The sequence below is a fragment of the Mesocricetus auratus genome, unplaced genomic scaffold, assembly GCF_017639785.1.
Source record: "Mesocricetus auratus isolate SY011 unplaced genomic scaffold, BCM_Maur_2.0 Super-Scaffold_100003, whole genome shotgun sequence".
NCBI lineage: Eukaryota > Metazoa > Chordata > Mammalia > Rodentia > Cricetidae > Mesocricetus > Mesocricetus auratus.
Genome location: NW_024429188.1, coordinates 53,239,540 through 53,260,311, shown reverse-complemented (window position 1 = coordinate 53,260,311; position 20,772 = coordinate 53,239,540). Strand labels below are relative to the sequence as shown.

Here is a 20,772-nt window from a genome sequence, read left to right as displayed (position 1 = left end):
ATAGTCAACAACAAGTAACTATGTGGTCTTGGTGAAATAGTTAAAACTAAAGAGGTTCTGTTGAGGAAATGGTCTGTGAAGTTCAAGAAAGTGTGCCAATATTGTCTCCTACCCCCTCCACACAGACCACATCCTTTAAAAACTGAAGAAAAGTGTACGCTTAAGCAGCTACATTTTCTTGCAAGTTCATCTCTCACTTTCTTCCCCTACAATTACTATAACAGAATATGGTTTTGAAGGTAATGAAGTTGCTTCTTATATGGTTTCACAGGGCCACAGGAAATTTGTCTAAATGGTTTGAGGGTACTTGAAGCATGATGAAGGTCATATATTTATAATTTATTATTTTCTTAAGATCTACCAAAACATCAGATGTTTTACTTCTAAAAACTCCCTTTCAGAGTTCCTAAGAAGGTCTCTCTGCAACAGCTAAAATATGTACTTCATAACAGTTTGGTTATTTCTGAATATACTTAGGTTACAAAAACAGTCTAGGGATATATATATATATATACATATATATATATATAGTCTAGGGATGATTAGCAAATTGCTAGACAAAACAGAGTCAGACTTAGATGAGGACTGAGGTAGGATGACACAGAGGTAATGACTCATCTTGATATTTGAAAATGGAATCCACCACTCCAGTACGTTAAAAGGAAGAATAGACCCCAAGGAACATAAGTCCATGTATGCGACCCCACTAGCAGTCCTCAAGTCTGCCAATTTGCTGAAAGAAATGATAACATTATGATCCAGAGTCACAAAGTTTCTATTAGAGACAACCTTTATTATTAAAATTCATATGATAAATAAGAGCCATAAATAAACTCCAGCTACGACATTTCACAGTATCTTGGAAGGTAACCCAAAAGGAAGCATAAAAATGAAGCTGTATAGAGTTTCACTGATGAATCCTTACAGAGCATGGTTGTTTGTAAGGCAAAGAGCTCCTCTTCATGAACCACCAGCTAATAGAATTTGGTGTTTTATTGCATGACAATGAAAATACATAACACACAAACCATTTCATTAAAATAGTATAAGCAATAAAAAGACAATACTAATAGCACAAAAACATTCTGTATTAAAATTTTTATTCAAATAATTTGCTTATTTTTGAGACTAAAATTTAAAAACTTTATAAAAGAAATATGAGATGATTTATCTTTAACTTTACTCTACCACAATTACGGATCTTTTTGTATTTAGTCATATAGAACTCAAAATGATAAATAAGAGATCTGAAGAAGAGACTTTCCAAGGAGAGTGGAACAACGGAAAACAGGCAACTGCTTAGTAGTACCTGAAATACTATTTCTCTCCTACATTAGATTTTTCTCTAGAAGCTGACTCTGGTATTAGAAGGGAGAGAAGGAAAAATAAAATTTAAAGAAAAAAATCTTGGCAATTTATATTCATGTTCATGGTGATATTTCTTGGAATTTAGCAACCTCATAATGAGAAGCAAAGTATATTGTCATCTGTAATGCATTATTTGAAAGGATTGCTATAAGACACTCTTTGCAGTGTCTTTACTCCCAGCTCATCTTCCCGTGCCTGCAATCTCTCCATTGAATGTCACCACTTCATGTTAATGCTTATTCCTATGATATGAACTTCAGGAGTTTTTTGGTAAATTAATATGAAGTTAACATTAATAATTAGCACCTTATTGTGAATAAGTTGATCAGAGGGGAAGGAGATAGAGCAAAATTCAAATATATCAATGAGGAAGATGAAGACTCAGGAAAGCCAGTTGCTGAATACAAACCCAGATGGGCATATCTGCATAGATTAATAGCAAAAAATCATTACACACTTTTCTTTTACGTAAAGATGTAAAAGGACAGCTTAACAAGTGAGATATACCCTCAAACACTCCAAGATTGTCAGTAGTATCCTAGAAATACTGAAAAATAGTATGATTATAGTGAAATCAATGTTAGAAAAAGTTCAAACAGTGATCTCATAGTGACTTTAATAAGTGTAATACATGCTACAAAAAATAGTAGGTGTAGATATTATAAGAAGAATTTCTATTCCAAGCACCCACAGTTGTTTTGTAGTTCCACAAATGATTACTTGTAATCTCATTACAACACAAACTGCACTCAAACAGAAATCACTTTAAACAAACAGACCAAACACACTTATAGTTTCTTTTGAAAATAAAATGTCACACTTATTTAATACACCAAAAACATATGTACATTACAAGGAATAGCTAGGAAATACATAAATATACTGTTGCTAGCAGCACAAGGTCACTTTCCTAATCCAGTATTTTTTCATAAAATATACAAGCATAATCAATACTTGCTCAGACAACACTTTAGAAGTTTTCCAGTAGTATTGGTAGTTAGAATTAATGGTGATTTAACCAACTTCCCCACACACATATAGTATAATTAACTATATATCTAAAACTACCCTATTTTTCTGGAAATAAAAATCTTTGCTTAGTTTCTGTATTTTTCTCAATGTAAAGAAGAGTGTGTTCTATTTTCATTTCCTTATTAAAACATTTTAATGCAATTTATAATGTATATCATAATTCAGACTATCCCAGTACTTACAACCACATTCCCCAGTTTTTCCTGCCCAATAGTACCCAGTCGGTAATAGGCAAAGCTTTTGTAAGGAGTGCCTAAGGCTGATAGAATGATCTACACTTTTCTCAAAAGGTGAAAGAATTGCTTTCAACAGTTTCTGAGAGGTAATCCGTGTAGGTTTTATATTCATACATCTTAACTGAAAAAATGTAGACTTGAAAGTCTACATGACCAGTGTCTTCAAGCCCTACTCTAGTTTTTGTAGATGCATTGACAGGCACCACTTAGCTTGAGGAATGAACTACAATAGTGATGATTTTAATAGATATGCTTCACTTTGCTTCATTTTTTTCATTCTGGAGCAAGTTTAGTGATTAATGGTGCACTGTTACTTCCATAGACTCAGTAAGTGCAGTAGCCTGTTAGATTTCCTCGATGTAATTCTAAAACACTATAAAAATCCCTCTACTAGGCAGGTTTATACATTTCTGAAGGTGCTCTTTGTATCTAGTTTAAGAGAGCCAGAACAGTGATTGTCACCTGTTTCCTTTCTCTTAAGCTTAGAGGCCATCTAAGTCATATTGAGTTGACTCTAGAAAACTATCTGCTCTGAGAATACTCAGTGTAGCATTTTATACAATAACAGATGATTATTATGTGTCATGACTGTTTTGTTGTTCTTAGTTTAAATATACCAAAGCATTATTTCATAATTCCATTCAATGATTAGATGTGACAGATGATATTTTATATTGACACTAACCAAAGAAACCAAGCATAGGAGTTTTCAAATCATAGAATGGAATACACCTCAGAGATTAAAGATCATCCTATTTTTGTAATGTTATGTGTACATAAAGTATTGTCCATCGCATTTTAAACATAACCAAATGTTGTTGGAATGTAAATTGTGACCACCACTACAAATAGATATTGCAATCTCTCTGAACATATATATTCATCATCCAAGGTAAGAAAAGTCAGTACTTAGGGTGATCTTGAGCTAGTAATCTCTTTGTGACTTAGGTTCACAGATAATGCTGATGTCTCTAGATGAGATCATATGTGCATAGAGTATTATCAAAATTTTACCACTTAAGTCTTAAAGACTTGGTCATACATTGCTGCATAGACATGTCACCAGCAATGATGTTGAAACATAATGTTCTAACTAGGTCCTGTAATAAATATGTGCATTCCCTACTCAAGTAATATAGAACACATTTAAAAGATTTTACTACTTTCTGTGAGTGCTACCTTGTTGATGGGGTATTGCAAATGTGTTCTGTACTTTCATTCTAGGCCACATTTAGTTCTGGATTTTATTTAACATAGATCATTTCCCATTGTAGAAATGGTTTGGTTACTCACAATTTTGTATGATTTTGTATGAAGTTGGATGCTCTCAGGCAAATCTTGCCTTGAAAGACGTCTTCTGAACTCATTAGTGGTGAAATAATATATGATCGGATCAAGGCAGGAATTCAGGCTTGCCAGACACAGAGCCACAGAATGAAATATTAGAATAACTCTTCTGGCTAGGCAGCTTTTAATTTCATTAGACTTAACCAGGAAATCTAAAGGAAAGCTGAAGTGATAAGGTGCAAAGCAAATTAGAAATACCCCTGCACAGGTCAGAATCATCTTCAGGGCTTTCTTTTTCTCTCCAAGATGTTGAGAAATGGGGTATTTATTTTGTAATGATAAAGCTGTTTTCCAGGTACAGTATAGGACAATCATAAGAGGAGTAACAAACCCAACCAACTCTCCAATAGTTATCATTGCAACAGATTGGGCCAGATTGACATTCCTGGTAGGAAGATCCACAAAGCATTTGGTTCTGTTGCCTGCGGTATCATCATTGGTTCTGAGGAGAGGAAATAGTAGGCAAGCAAGGCAGATAATAAGCCAGCCGAAAATGCTGATATACAAGTCATATTTTTGCTTGCAGTCATTGAAACGAAAGGGGTACATGAGAAACCAAAATCTTCGTACACTTATGCAGACCAAGAAGTAGATGCTTGCGTACATGTTAACATATTTCAGATAGAAACAAAACATGCAGAGACCAGGACCAAATGGCCAGTCATGGTTCAAGTAGTAGAAGATCCTCAGTGGCAGAGAAAGAATTTGTAATAAGTCAGCAATGGCTAAATTTATCATAAATACTACAGCCCTTTTGGTTTCCTTCATATAGCCATAAAATACCCACAAGGCTAATATGTTCCCTATGAGACCTGGCACAAGAATAACAGTGTATGTCACTGCATAAATGAAATACCGAAAATCTGTATTGTCTCCATCAGTCTTGTTACATGTATAATTATCAATCATGATTATTTCTAGAGAAACTGTCTTTGCCTAATGGTCATTCAGAGTCTAAATCCATAAGTAACAGCTGCACTTTCCACAAGATGGCTGGTCAATGAGTCAGAAAGACAGAGTATAAGACAACTTTTTGCCACAATTGCTTGCCTTTACATATGATTTGGGAACTTTTCAAAAATGATTGTATATTTGCCTTAGATTTGTCTATGATAACTAGGAAAATCTATTTTGCAAGCACACATAAAACATTGGTAAATTTTTCTTCTTTTGTTTATTTTTTAGTGAGGCCTTTGGGACATCATGCCAGTTGGATATCTTCTATTTGGTTCTGAACTATGTCATAATCAGCTTTTCAAATTGCCATAAGATAATCATCACTTTACAGGTATTTGGAAGGATATTTCGTGGGGCTTATTTTTGGCTTGACCCACACAGAAGAAAGGTTTCCTTCAGGGCACAGTGGGTCTGCTACTATTCTGGGATGATTTTCCTTGGTGGGTCTTGTTTTCTGAGACCCTTTCAGATCTGTATTGAAATTGAAGTAGAGGAAAAACCAACAAACCTGAAAGTAAAAGAAAATAAGCTCATTATATGGCATTTTTAAATGGGAAAACACTGTGTTCAATGACCACATTAAGTCCAGAAGACAATGTTTTACAAAATCCCTCCCCATACTCTAGCTCTTACATTCCTTAGACTCCTTTTCAGCAATATTCCCTGAGCCTCACTGTGAGGATGATATATATATATATATATATATATATATATATATATATATATATAACGTAGGTCTGAGAAGTCACAGTCACTTATTCTTAGCACTTAGGTCAGTTATGAGGCTCTGCATTAATTGCTTCCCATTCTAAAAAGAAGTTTTTCTGATAAAGGTTGAGAGCAGCGCAGATCTGTGATATACACAAATATTTAGAAGGTATTTTGGCAATATGATTATTTAGCAAAACAACACAGTAGATTCCCCTCTAGGGCTGCTGGCCTTCTTAGCCAGAGTCTTTTGGTATAGGTTTACAGGGCACAGTCAAAAATTTCCTCAACCCTAATCAGAATGCAGTTCTTTAGCTCCACAACATTTGTGCCGCTATTGCACCAGTGGGCACATCTTTTTGTCAGGTTAGTATTACAGCAAAAAAGTGTCCAGTACTATCCAGTACTAGAGAGGACCATTGATGTCTTTTTTTCTTCCAGAGGCTTACATAAAATCACCTGACACAATGAAAGCTAGCTATGTGGAAGGGCTCTTCCATTGCTGATGGGAGTATAAATTTGTACAGTTACTATGGAAATCAATATTGTGGTTCCTCAGAAAATTTGGAATTGATCTACCTAAGACCCAACAATATCACTCCTGGACATATACCCAAAGGACACTTTATCATACCACAAGGACACTTGCTCAACTGTGTTCATAGCAGCTTTACTCATGATAACCTGTAACTGGAAACAACCCCAATGTCCCTTACATTGAAGAATGGATAAAAAATGTGGTATATTTACACAATGCAGTATTACTCAGGTGTTTAAAAAATGGCATCATAAAATTTGCAGGTCAATTTATTGAACTAGAAAAAAATCATCCTGAGTAAGGTAATCCAGCCCTCAGAAAGGCAAACTTGCTATGTACTCACTTATAAGTAGATATTAGCTGTAAAGGATAACTATGCTATAATCCATAGACTCAGAAAGACCAAGTAATAAGGAGGGCTCAAGAGGGGTCACATGGGTCTCTATGGGAAAGGGGAAATACAATAGATTTTGAGAGTAGACTGGGCAGGTGGGGACTGGAAACAGAGGAGCAGGGCAATAGGAATGGAGAGGAAGAGAGTACTGGGAGAGGCAAGTGGAATGGGGGGTACTTGGGGGTGATTTGGAAATTCCATGGAATCTTTGAAAGTGACCCTAGTAAAGACTCATAGTGATGGAGGATACAAAGCCTGAACTGGCCATCTTCTACAATCAATGAAGGCTTCTAGCAGTGGGACTGTGACATCAACCCAGTCACAAAACCTTCGACCTAAAATCTGCCCTGCCTGCAAGATGTGCTGGGGTAATTATGGTGCAGAACTTGTGGGAGTGGCCAACAAATGACTGATGCAACTTGAGGCACACACCATGAAAGGGAGCCCATGCCTGATACTATCTGGACAGCAAGGGACTAGGGGCTGGTTAGACCAGAGACCCAGGATACAACCAAACATAGCTGGGGTAAAAATCCAATTAAAATCCGATGAAATTATTCCTAATGATATTCTGCTTTACCCATAGGGTGACTAGCCCAATTGCCATCAGAGAGGCTACCTCCAGCAGCTGATAGGATCAGATAAAGTGACCCACAGTCAAACACTAGGCAGTGTCAAAGGAACCCTGCAGAAGAGGGGGGTGAAGGGTTGTAGGAGTCAGAGGGGGTCGAGAACACCATGAAAACACAACCCACAAAGTCAACTAAGCAGAAACTGAAGTGACAATAAGAGAGTACATATAGATCTGAGCCAGGTCCTCTACATATACATTATTGTTGGTATAGCTTGCTGTTCTTGTGGAACTCCTAACAGTGGGAACCGGGGTGTCTCTGAGTCTTTTGCCTGCTCTTTGGACCCTTTTCCTCCTACTGGGTTGCTTCCTATAGCCTTGATATGCTTAGTCTTATTATGCCAAGAACTCGTTGATAAACCTGGGAAGCCTGCTCTTTTATTCAAGGGAAACAGAAGAAGAGTGGATAATGGGGAGAGGGGAGGTCGACAGAGTATGGAAAAGTGTGAAAGGAGGGAAAACTGAGGTCGGCATATACTGTATAAGCATAGAATAAAAGAAAAGACCCAATTCTTACAACCAAAGTATGTGCTATCTTCAGCAATAGGATCCTACAATCTAATTATAGTGGACAACTAAGAGAAATGGTAATAGCCTGAGTTGCTTTATTTGAAGGGGAAGGTGGGTTACTCTGGAGATTCCCTTACCAATAACCTTTATGAATGGTATCCTATATCTGGATTGAGATTTCTTTTTTGCACTCATGAAATTATGAGCAGTTGAGTTTACCTGCATAAGATTAATACAATAAAATTTCAGAATGAATAGAAGAGGAGCTCAGAAAGCCTTATCCCTAGGTGAAGAATTATTGACAGTTGACAGCTAAGGGGAGAGAGAATCATCTTTCTTTGGGGTGTAGCTACTGATAGTTTTCCCATTCTCCAGGGGATGGCCCACACACACATGCACATGTGGGCAGCTCTCAATCTACTTAGTTGGTTATTTAAAATTCAGAAGAGGATATAAGTTGGGAAGGGAACATATTGAGGAGGTTTGGAGAAGGTAGGATGGAGTGGGATATGAATATGATCAAAATCCATTGTATATAGGTAAAATAAGAAAATAAAGTATATGTCTAAAAATATATTAGTTTTAATAGAATTTGAGTAAAGATTAATATGCCAATGGTTTCCAACCTGTGAGTTGTGAACCCCTTTGTGCATTAAATGACCTTTTCAGGGGGGTCACCTATGACCACCAGAAAACACAGATATTTACATTATGATGCATAACAGTAGCAAAATTTCATCTATGAAGTAGCAGTGGAATAATGTTGGGGTTGGGGTGATCACAACTTGAGGAACTGTATTAAAGGGCCTCAGTATTAGGAAGGCTGAACATCTGACAGAGGGCTAATCTCCAAAATTTACAAAGAACTCAAGAAACAAGTCTCCAAAACACCAAAGGATCCACTTAAAAGGTGGGGTACAGAGCTGAATAGAGAATTCTCAGTAGAGGAGGCTAAAATGGCCAAGAGACACTTAAGAAAGTGCTCAACATCCTTAGCCATCAGGGAAATGCAAATCAAAACAACTCTGAGATACCATCTTACTCCTGTCAGAATGGCTAGAATCAAAAACACCGAAGACAATTTATGCTGGAGAGGATGTGGAGAGAGAGGAACACTCCTCCACTGCTGGTGGGAATGCCGACTCATACAGCCTCTTTGGAAATCAGTATGGAGATTCCTCAGGAAAATGGGAATTAATCTACCACTAGACCCAGCAATTCCACTCTTAGGCATTTATCCAAATGAGGCAGGTTCATACAACAAGGGCATCCGCTCCACTATGTTCATAGCAGCATTGTTTGTAATAGCCAGAACCTGGAAGCAACCTAGATGTCCCTCAACTGAAGAGTGGATAGAGAAAATGTGGTACATTTACACAATGGAGTATTACTCAGCAGAAAAAAACAATGGAATCTTGAAATTCGCAGGGAAATGGATAGCACTGGAAGAAACCATCCTGAGTGAGGTAACCCAGTCGCAAAAAGACAAGCATGGTATGTACTCACTCATATATGGATTTTAGACATGGATCAGGATAGTGCCAGTCTGTACTTCCACAGATAGAGAGTCTGGGAAACAGGAAAGAACCTAAAAGATATGCATATATGCATAGTACCCAAGAGAAGAGGATGGAGACAAGATCCTCTGAATGGATGGGGAACACGGCGAGGGTGGGGGGAGTGGGACCTGGGAAGAAGAGAGGGTGAAGAGGAAGAGAGTTGGTCATGGGGGAACAGGAAGTTGAGGGGGTGGGGGTAGAATAGGGGGAAGAGGGAATCATAGGATCGAATACAGATCAGGCACCAGAGTGACCTCGAGTGATCTAAAGGCATAACACCAATTGGCAAGCTAAGCAATAGTGGAGGTACCACCTCGAATGCCCATTCCTGATAATGAACTTGATGTCAATAACCATCCAGGAGCCTTCATCCTGTGACTGATGGAAGCAGAGGCAAACACACAATTAATCACTGAACTGAACCCAAGGAACCCAGTGACAGAGAGAGAGAGAGGAGTGATGAGCAAATTGGCAAAGAATGGGCTGGCAAAACCAGCAGAGACAGCTGATCTGAACAGGGGAGAGCTCTTGGACCCCAGACCGACAGTGGGGAGGCCAGCATGGGACTGATCTGGACCCCCCAAATGTGAGTGTCAGTGAGAAGGCCTGGGCAACCTATGGGGCCCTGAGCTGTGGATCAGTTTCTATCCCTGGTATACAAACTGTCTTCGTGTGCCTATAGCACAAAGAGAGATGCTCTCTCAGCCTGGACTCTTAGGGGAGTGCCTGGACCCTACCAAGAGTAAAATGACAGACTCTAGATATCCCCTATGTGGAAGGATTTGGCAATAGGGTGGGAGGGAGTGGGGGAAGGGGGTGCGGGAGGAGGGGAGGGAGAGGGAACTGGGATTGACATGTAAAACAAGTTATTTAAAATTAAAATAAAAAATGATAAAAAATGGAAGGCTGAGAGCCACTGTTCTACAACATGCAGAAAAATAAAACTGGAAGGAACTTGAAAAATAATCTAGCATTTTGTTACTAAGAATGTCTGAGCCAACCAATATGGGAAACTCTTAGAAATTCAGAAGAATATTAGCTCTGCCCTCAGGACCTGCAGAATCAAAATGTGCATTTTAACAATTACACTCTGCTGAGTCTTTGGTGACTCTGATCCCCACCACTGTTTCATGAGCTTAGCAGATCTGCAGACCCATGTAAGGAAGACTTCTTCTTTAAAACAACAAAAAAAATTAATACTACAGCTTTCCAGGTGTTTCCTCCAGAGATTTTGATTCAATATGTTTTAGATGAAGCCAGAAATTTGTATTTTAAAAAGGCTTCCCATATGATTCTAATGTAGTCAGCACTACATTTGTCCTTGAAGCATCATTTAGGGGCCAGTGATTTTATTCAAATCCTTCCCAGATGTTGGGAAAACAAGTGGGCAACCAGCCTCTCTTTAAATATTTCCATTTACATGGGCCATTTAGTCACCTCTTAATTATCCAAGACAAGTGAGCAGAGCACCAGAACAGAGAATCAAATCCCCCAAAGGCTGACTCAGCTGGGCCCATGACCCTTCTTCTGAGGTAAACAAATTTTAGCTTAGGACTTGGATAGTTGCCTCAAGGCTGCTGAAATCTAGAAGGATTTAACTGACTTTAAAGATACGTGGGAAGAATAAAAATGAAAAGAGAATTATGAAACATCCTGGTTTGGATTATCGACTCCATGTGGTTTGAAGTGTTCATGATTCAGCCCTTGAAGGAATTATTGTTGTTATTTTGCCTGGTAAGTAAATTGCCTGGTAAGTAAAATATCACATTTTGTCTAAAAATGTGAATTTCACTTTCTTTAAAAGGCATTTAGTTTGAGGATGTCAAATATTGGATATTTCTCAAGTAAGGAATGTGTAGAAACTTGGTATTAAAGCATTATAACATTTATTTATTACTCTAAAGAATAACACTGATAGTGAAGGAGGTATTAACTAACTGTACTGCTCTGAAAAGAGATAGTATCTTTGAAATATATTCATGTGTGATGATTCTGATTAGGTAACAGAGAAATTTAGATGACACATAAAGAGTGTATGTAAAGATGCTAGCATCACTAATAAACAGGGAAATACAAATTATAAACCACTATCGATTATCACTTACACCATTAAGAAGGCCTTTTATGATAATTCAAAAGAGAGTAAGTTCTGGTGAAGATGTACAGAAATGGAATGTTTTCTATATTATTGGAGGGAACATAAATAAGTGCCACATTGCAAAAGGTCTATTGTGGTACCTAAAATATTTAAAATAGCCGGGTAGCAGTGGCACATGCCTTTAATCCCAATACTCAGGAGGCAGAGGCAGGCAGATCTCTGTGAGTTTGAGACCAGCCTGGTCTACGAGAGCTAGTTCCAGGACAGCTTCCAAAGCCACATTGAAACCCTGTCTCGAAAAACCAAAAATATAAAAATAAAAATAAATAAAATAAAAAATTAAAATATAGCCACTACATGATTCAATATTCCTACTCTGTCTATCAAAACGAAGTGAAATCAGTATTTTGAAGAAATCTCTGCATTCCGATGTTCATTTCAGCATCATTTCTTTTAGAGAACATGCAGAATGAATCTATGTAGCCCTCAACAAGTAGTATACAAAGAAGCATCTGTGCATGCACACAACTGAATATTATTCAGTCTTTGGACATAAGGAAATGCTGTCATCCGCAACAAAACTGATTAATCTGGAGGGGAAATGTGTTAAGTTATTAAGTCAGGCAAAGATACATAGAACATGAGCTCATGTACATTAAAAATGACAGCAATCATGGTACCAAATTTGGAGAATCAGTATGAGAATTTGCTATGCTAATATATACATTGTTGGTATGCAATAAGTACTAAATAAACATTACTTATATTAAGAGACTGTTTTCTGCAAAGTCGTTCTTATTAGCACCCATTTTAAAATTTGCATCTTTTACTCCAGTTTATGTCTTCATTACTTAATTTCCTTGTCCATTTTTATTTTGCTCCATTCTATATAAGGCTTTCATTATTTTTTCTAGATTAGCTTTTTAAAGCTATATGTTGTCTACAAATCAGAAACTGTGTAGCATGGAAATCAATCTTAACAACGGTGTTATGTAGCTTCATAAAGTTTGATCTCCTGCTACTTTCTAGCAGGCTGAATACAGAATTCTAATGGTTCATACACTTCAGAACTACTTCTTAGTTTTCAAACAGCAGTGATAGTGAAGCTGCCTTAGCCTGCAGCATCTCTTTGTCTCTTCCTCCCTCCCTCCCTCCCTCCCTCCCTCCCTCCCTCCCTCCCTCCCTCCTTCTATCTCTCTTTCTTTCTTTTCTTTCCTTTCTTTCTTTCTTTCTTTCTTTCTTTCTTTCTTTCTTTCTTTCTTTCTTTCTTTCTTTCTCAACTTTCCTGTTCTTCCTGACACATTCTGTAGTTAAAACAACACTGTTATGCTAGTGGCCATTTTCAAATCTCATTTGTAACTTTTTTCAATAACCCAATTCTTCCTTTTGCCAATCATGTGTGCATTATTTATGCTCTTGTCCTCCTGCCCATTATACCCAACTCCAACTAACCCCAAAATCCTTGAAATTTTGGACTGGGTTTTGTGTACTTTTGAGTCCTCTAGGTTGTGAGATCCTGGCTCGGTGTATTCAACAAACATTTACTGGGCAATCTTTACTCAGCATCTACAGGTTGCCTGGTGTTGTACTGATAGACAACATAAAAATCTGTGTGAACTTTCTCTTGTTGAATCTAAAATCCAGTGGAAAAGAATAAAAGTCACCATACAGTGTGTAAGGATGTGCTCATAGATGTGAACATGTAAAAACGGAAAGATGTAATAGAGGAGAACTTACAAGTGCTAACTAACTAAACCAGCATAATAACTGACAACAAATTATAAATGTTTGCCCTTATACCTACATATAAGTGCAGTCTTCATCCCTTACTAAGGACACTTCACTTTGCAACAGGCACCACTACAGAAAACCACACCCCACCAAAATGCAGAGGAGTCAACCCTAGTTCCAATGGATACATCTACTAGACAGGCACGTTCATCAATTAAGCCACGGTGCCCACACCAATGGATACATCTAAAAAATACTTCCACACATAAGGCCAATGAGGTCCTTTGGAAGAGAGGAAGGGAAGATTGTAAGAGACAGAAGATCGGGAAGTTGCTGTGATATTGTTTCTCCTAGTAATGTCAGAAGTTATATACATAAAGTTTCATCAACAGAACCACCCAAACATGAGCTGAACAAGAACATCAATGGACATGCCAAACTGGACTGAGAAAAGTTCACAAGGCTTCAACGCTACACAGGGAACTAGAGGCGACCAAGGAAAGCTTGGGGTGAGACAGGTGGTTTTTCTTAGGGAAGAACACGCCAACTGGCTGGCCAGTGCCAAGTGGTCAGATATGAAAGCACATATACAAGTAACATTATACATAACAAGCAGGTAATATTTACACTTATACGTGTATATGCAAATACATATATGCATACAATAACAATTAATGAAAAGATTTTGAAAGAGAGTGGAAAGAGATATTTGAGAAGGTTTGAATGAAAGAAAGGGAAGGGAAAAATGTACTTAAATTTACACTTCCAACATTTAAAAATGTAAACAAAAAGGACATTTTTGCTGTTTGCTGAAGTAAACTAAACTGAAAGTCAAGATTACACACTCCTAAAGTCTATACTCCTCGTGTCTTTATTCCTACACCATTGGCTACAATTTTTATTAGTGTATAATTGTTGTACAAAATAGTGTATCTAATTATGATGTTTTGGTACATGCACATAAGCTTCTTTTATCTGATGAATTTCCATCCCCACACTTCATCCTAAAACCCAGGAATGCTCCTGAGTATCTCTCTTATTTATATCCCTCCCACCACAGCTGATGATTCTTTCACCTCACTAGCCAACATGATTTTCTAGTGGAAAAATTCGAATGAATCTTCTAATCATTGGAAAGCCTTAAATCAGCTGTCCTATTCTAAGAACAAATATTCCTTCATGTAGGGTTGTAGGGACATAAATGAAAAGGGACATTTGTCTCCACACATGAAATTATTCAAAGCGATGATCCTTTCACAAAAAACGAACCCACACTGTAACAGGTATCTGAACATACCCTGAATTTAACTGAGGTATTTATTTGAAATACCATGCCAGACTTTTCAAAAGCCTTTTTCCTTATTCTAGGAGCCTATCCTTCCTCAAAAAAGAAAGAGAAGGCCCTGTACAGGTCAGAAAATATTTCCTAAGTCATTAAAGAGAGTTAGCTATACATTTATGTTTATATATACAAATGTGAAGATTTGCTGAATTTTGCTGATGCTTCAAAAGTATGCTTGTTTCAAATACATTATATCTTTGTTACTTACCTAGATGAATCTTGCCTCAGATGAGTATTAGGGAAAGCTTTGTGTATCATTTTGGTAAGACTTATGATGCTATTGTCTAAAAATATATTAGTTCATCTACAATTTGAGAGTGCATGTTATAAAATACAAGGTAACCAAATTATCTAATTACAAATTATAGTTTTTAAGATGTGTTTCCAATAGAGATGCCATTTTGTGGTGTGAGTTTTGCAAAACAATAACAAACAAACAAAAGCTAAAACAACAAACCACCTAATCCCAAATTACAGGCAATCACTTTCAGAAAAGCCAATTTTATTTTAGAGTTCTGGGTACATGCATACTAACCTGCCAAGATAATATAGAATACCTCCACAAGTACCTGAAAACTATGTAAGACTGAACAGCTGTGTGCATTTGTTTGGGAAACACTTGTAACTTTATGATATATGAGTGATCGCATCTCTAGGGAGAAAAAAGCAGAACAATTTCTTATAGATTCTGATCAGCTTGCACTGCGAATTTCCAGGACTTTTGATTTCTGAAAAATTTTTTGAGTTAAATACCTCACAAATTCCCTGAGAAAGATGTTTGGCAAATGCTACATAGTGATAAGCAAATATTTTGAGAAAATGATTTTGTGGTTAATTATCCCAGGGAGCTTGCTAATGTGGTCAGGTCTACTATATGTTCCACTAGCCTTTTTATTATAAAGAAATGTGTTTTGCCAGGGTGCCATTTCTAGAGGCTTCACCACATTTTATTAGATGCCTACAGTTCAACTTCGTGAAAGGAGGAAAGATGCACACAGCCAGACAGTGGAGTCATTGTGAGCATTCCTTCACTGAGGTGAGCCACACGTCTCTGCTGAGATTTGAAGGCCATTTCCTCGCCAGCAGAAAACTCATCCTGTTCCTCAGTTCTAGAAGAACCCTCAATTACTTGGAAACAGCGTGGAAAGGGTCATTCAGTCTCACATTATCCGTGACTAAGGCCCAGTCCCATTGCTATTGCCTTAGACATAACTAGTTTGCAATTACTTTTTATTTTGGATAGTATATACCAATTTGCACTGAGGATGTACACTCCCACTAATAATACCAGAATCCCTTGCCTTTTCTATCCATAAAAATGATAAGGCCAATTGTTCTTAAAGAGGTTCCCATTATTTTGCTAATCTATCTTTATTATTTCCCATTTCTTCTGTAAACTCTCTAAAATTATGATCCCTAGAATAACTACAGTGTGTGTTTAAAGTATATATTCCTGCATGAAATTAATAACAGTTGACAAAAAGTTGAAAGAAGATACCTACATTTTAACAAGTTCAATGTACATGCAAATTTGAGAATGTCCTTTGAGTATGAAAGCAATAACATAAAGCTCAAAGTCAAGTTTTTTGTTGTTGTGGTGGGGTATTTGTTTTTGTTTTTACAAAATTGTCCCTATATTATTTCTTTCATATTCTGAAGTAAAATTTTGTTTAAATAGCTCTGTCTCTAGTCCATCTTCATCTACTGAAATTTGGTATCCTTCACGGCCCAGCTATATTTTTGTGTATCTGAATTCCAAATGCAAGAAAGTTTATTGAGCATCTAGACCAAAGATCCCTTTATGTTTCTCATATACTACAATCTTTTGTAAACAATTTGACAAACTTCCGTTTCTTGACTGTTGTTTAACTTAGGATTTATTTATAGTGGAATACATGCACTTTTATATTGATGCATGATTAAAACAGTAGTGAAAGTATTAACTTGCTTTTGAATGGTACTCTAAAACAGTAAAGAAATGATTTCAAATTACGTTTTGTCCAAATACAGCTATCAGTGTCTTGGGTATTTGTCAGTCTGTGTTTGTGTTCCCCAAGTCTTTTCTTGTAGAGTATAAGCCACTGTCCCACAAAGTTCCATTTTACACATTAATTCTTGAATGAGGCGATCACAAGTTACACTGCAGAGGGAAAACTGTATGCATTTCCTGTTCTCGGTGCTGACAGGGCTGTGGGGATTTTCCTCAGCTTTTCTGAATGTTCACCTTGTGTCTCAGACCAGACATGAGCATTTGGACAAGAAGAGGGGATTTTTTTTACAGGAAAGTTATGAGCTTCCAAGCTTACATAAAATAAACTAACGTCCAAGATAATCACATCCTTCTGGCCCTTTTTACTTTTTGCCGTCCTTCTCAAAATTTTCTCTTTGAGTGTGTGCCCTATCCACTGCTTCACAGGATTAATAGCCTGTGAAAGTAAAGGAGGAAACCAAACTTATGGGGTCTGGTAGAAAGAGCAAGGGTGGAGTGGAAAATAAACCAGTCCCCTGGGCCTCACCCGAGGATTGGCCCATGATTTGTGTGTAGGTGGCTACCTACGTGGCATGACTTTTAAGGGACCAAAAAGCCTTCCTTTAGCAAAAGAAAGAGACATCTATTTCGTATTTGTTGACTGGGGCCTAATCTTCCTACTTCATTAGGATAAGTTATCTGCCTCGTGGAAAACATTTAGGCTGGAAATGTCAGACTCCCACCTTTAGGAACTGTGTTCAAGAACTCAAAGCTGACAACCTTCTCAAAGGACTGTCGACACCTTAACTCACTCACAGTTTCTGGAGTACATGTAATAAGTCTCAAAGGTTTGTAGCCTTTGCCTTTCAACTCATTTACTGCATCAGCATGTCTTTGTCTTTTTGCTTAGTATGTTTTCTCCTCTACGGTTATTTGGGGTTCATTTATATTTGGGGTTCCTTTTTTCCATTGTGTCCAAACTCTATAGGATTTTGTTTTAAACAGCAAAGAATAATGGAGAAGTCTCTAAGGCAGAGGTTCTCAACCCCCCTTGGGGGTCAAATGACCTTTTCACAGGCATTGAATATCAGATATCCTGCATATCAGATATTCAGATTACAATTCAATTTACAGTTATGAAATAGCAACGAAAATCATTTTATAGGTGGAGGGTCACCAAAGCATGAGGAACTGCATTAAAGGGTTATAGCATTAGGAAGGTTGAGGACCACTGCTTTAGAGACAGACACTGATGTCTTCAGCTATTCCAGAAAGAGTGGTCATGGAAAATGACTTAAACTTTAAAGTTTAAAATATTAAATCCTACACCCACCAACAAAATATAGACTGTTCAGTAATTACCCTGAATTTTTGTAAAGGAAAGTCCAAATACACAGAGGAGGGCCTAGGCCCTCCCCTAAATGATGTGACAGACTTTGATGATCTCCCATGGAAGGCCTCACCCTCCCTGCGGAGTGGATGAGGATGGGATGGGAGGTCAGTGGGAGGGGAAGGGAGGATGGGAGGGAGAGAGACCTGGGATTGATATAAAATAAGATTGTTTTTAATCTCAATAAATGTTTAAAAATTAAAAAAGAAAAATTTACCCCAAGGTAATGACATTAATCTAAAATATGAAAATCTTATCTTGTATTTTAAATGGCAGATGATGATTTTATATTAGGATTTAAGGGAAGTAAAGGAGTGAGGTACACAACACAGAACACTGCCATTTTAAAAGACCTTCTGTTTCCCCTAGTGAGAGTTTTGCCTTTGCTGGACTAAAAGCAATTTTCTGGATCTTGGTGGTATGGCGTCTATGATACACCATGAGAAAAGGAGCCAGCTTCTTCATCTAATACCATTAATCTATGATTTCAGAGTATTGCTAGCTCAACAAGATTTCAGATGAACATATTTCAGAAAATAAGCCTGCAGTGACTGGCCCCTGTAGGTTCATAGGTTTGAATACTTGGTCCCCAGTTGGTGAAACTGGGAAGGGTTAGGAGTTGTGGCACTGTTGGGGAAATGTGTCACTGAGGCAAGCTTTGAAACTTCAAAAGCCTTTAGCCATTCCCAGTATTGTGTCTGTGTCTCTTGCTTTCTGTTTTAAAATGTGAGCTATCAGCCGTTTTCCTGGATGCTATCACCCTGCCATCATGTACTCTGACTCTCTGGAATTATGAGCCTGACTAAATTATTTATATTATAAGTTGTACTGGTCATGTTACTTTTATCACAATAGAAAAATAATTAAGGCAAAATCCCTAGTCTCCTTGGGTGGTGGCAGCATGCCAGAAACAGTATGGTGATCCTACACTCCTTTGTAGTAGCATTACTTTGTCTCCTGATTAATAAAATCACATGAAGTTTTTTTAACAAATCTTGGTTTCCACAGTGACCTTATGGTTTCCTGTCACTATACTGACATTAATTAAACTTAAATATAGGCTTATATGCCTATGGTTCTAGTATTTGGAGGTAGACACAGGAAGATTGTGAGTATGAGAATAGTCTTGGGTACATAGACACTGTCTCAAAAAATAAAGAAGATGAGTCCGTTCTTTGATTGACTTTCCACTAGTAATAGTTCTATGTGGAGTACACTGCCCTTGGCTTAAGTAGAAGCATAGTGCATCATCACTAGTGTACTTTCTACCAACCATTATTCATTATAATCCAGTAAAATGAATTGAACAAAAATGTTGACTCATTATACTGATCCATCTCCAAAGAAAGAGACAAAAGTAAGATGAAGAGAATCCAAGATTAACCTTAAAACAAAGACTTTTGTTGCAAATACATTGTAACCACTTTTCAAATATCCAGGTAATAACATACTTACTTGAATCTTATCCCACTGCAGGTCTGTAATAGGTACACCCAGATATAAAATATCTGTCACCAAATAAAACTGTAGGTCTTCAATGAAATTTTTGATAAATTCGTATGAGAAGGCATCCAACAAATGATCCATTAATGATAATCTGTGTCAGATGTGTCCTTTACAAATGACTCTTTTCTTCTCACAATTGATCTTTTAGGCAGGGTAGGGATGACGTTTCCTAAAGGATCACAGATGTCATCACAATTACTGCTTGGAGTCAGGCCAGGTCTTAGAATTTGATGCAAAGGCAATCTTTGGAAATTTACATACTTATGTATTGAAAAATGTTCTGTTACTGAATAATTTTTCAATAGGTGGCAACGATTTTGACATTTGTACAATTTAGGTAACTCATCAGTGTATAATACAACTTGGCACTGTGAGGATTATCAAGGCAACATGATGTGCTACTTTTGTTTGGCTTTAAAACTAAATGCATTACAACTTATTTTAATAGAGTCTTGTTTGAATTAAATGCCCATTCCTGATAATAAACTTGATGTCTATAACCATCCTAGAACATTCATCCAGTGACTGATGGAAACAGAGGCAAACACCCACAGTTAAACACTGAACTGAACCCAGGGAACCCAGTGACAGAGAGAGGAGCGATGAGCAAATTGTCAAAGATTGGGCTGGTGAAACCAGCAGAGACAGCTGATCTGAACAAGGGAGAGCTCTTGGACCCCCCCAGACCGACAGCCGGGAGGCCAGCATGGGATTGATCCAGACCCCCTGATTGTGAGAGTCAGTGAGAAGGCCTGGGCAACCTATGGGGCCCTGGGCAGTAGGTCAGTGTTTATCCCTAGCATACAAACGGATTTCCTGTGTCCACAACAAAAAGAGGGATGCTCTCTCAGCCTGGACTCTTAGAGGAGTGCCTGGACCCTGCCCTGAGTGAAATGACAGACTCTAGATATCCCCTATGTGGAAAGAAGTGGGGATAGGGTGGGAGGCTGGAGAGATGATGGGGGAGTGCGGGAGGAGGGGAGAGAGAGGGAAGTGGGATTGACATGTGAAGCAAGCTCTTTAAAATTAAAATAATAAAATAAAAATAAAAATGAATTAAAAAATCTCTAAGCAATCTAGAAGGTGTTCTCTTCCCAATGTTATGCATATGTATCTACAGAAAGAATATGAACATCTATTTCAAGCTCAAATTGGCTCAAATAATTAAGGATCTCTTCTACCTAAGATGAATAGCAAGAAAATAAGGAATCCTCACTGAAAATACAACTCTTTATGTTTTTGAAGCAACATATTAATACCCGACCAGATTTCAGAAATGAAAAATATTTGTATTTTATGTTTACAACATTTTGACATGTGGTGGCCCTAATTCCCTTTTGTTTTGCTAAATAAAATGACTTTCTTATTTTAGAGTGACATGTCTAAAATTGTTTTCTTAATCAGATTCAAGCTAAAATATTTCCTTGCAATTTGCAAACCTTTCACATGTCTACAC

The 20,772-nt window shown here is 37.5% G+C and overlaps 1 protein-coding gene across 7 annotated transcripts in view; it reads right to left on the bottom strand.

The window, feature by feature from the left end:
- Window positions 1-776: 776 nt before the first annotated feature.
- Window positions 777-20,772, bottom strand: part of Gpr174 (G protein-coupled receptor 174) — a 39,232-nt gene continuing 19,236 nt past the window's right edge. For all 7 annotated transcript variants that reach the window (XM_021222920.2, XM_021222921.2, XM_021222923.2 and 4 more), the window contains 2 exons: window positions 19,266-19,485; window positions 777-5,448 (listed from right to left, as the gene is read on the bottom strand). In XM_021222920.2, coding sequence (XP_021078579.1) covers window positions 3,885-4,892 — 1,008 coding nt within the window. In that variant the 5' untranslated portion in view covers window positions 4,893-5,448; window positions 19,266-19,485 and the 3' untranslated portion in view covers window positions 777-3,884. The remainder of the gene's footprint in view (window positions 5,449-19,265; window positions 19,486-20,772) is intronic.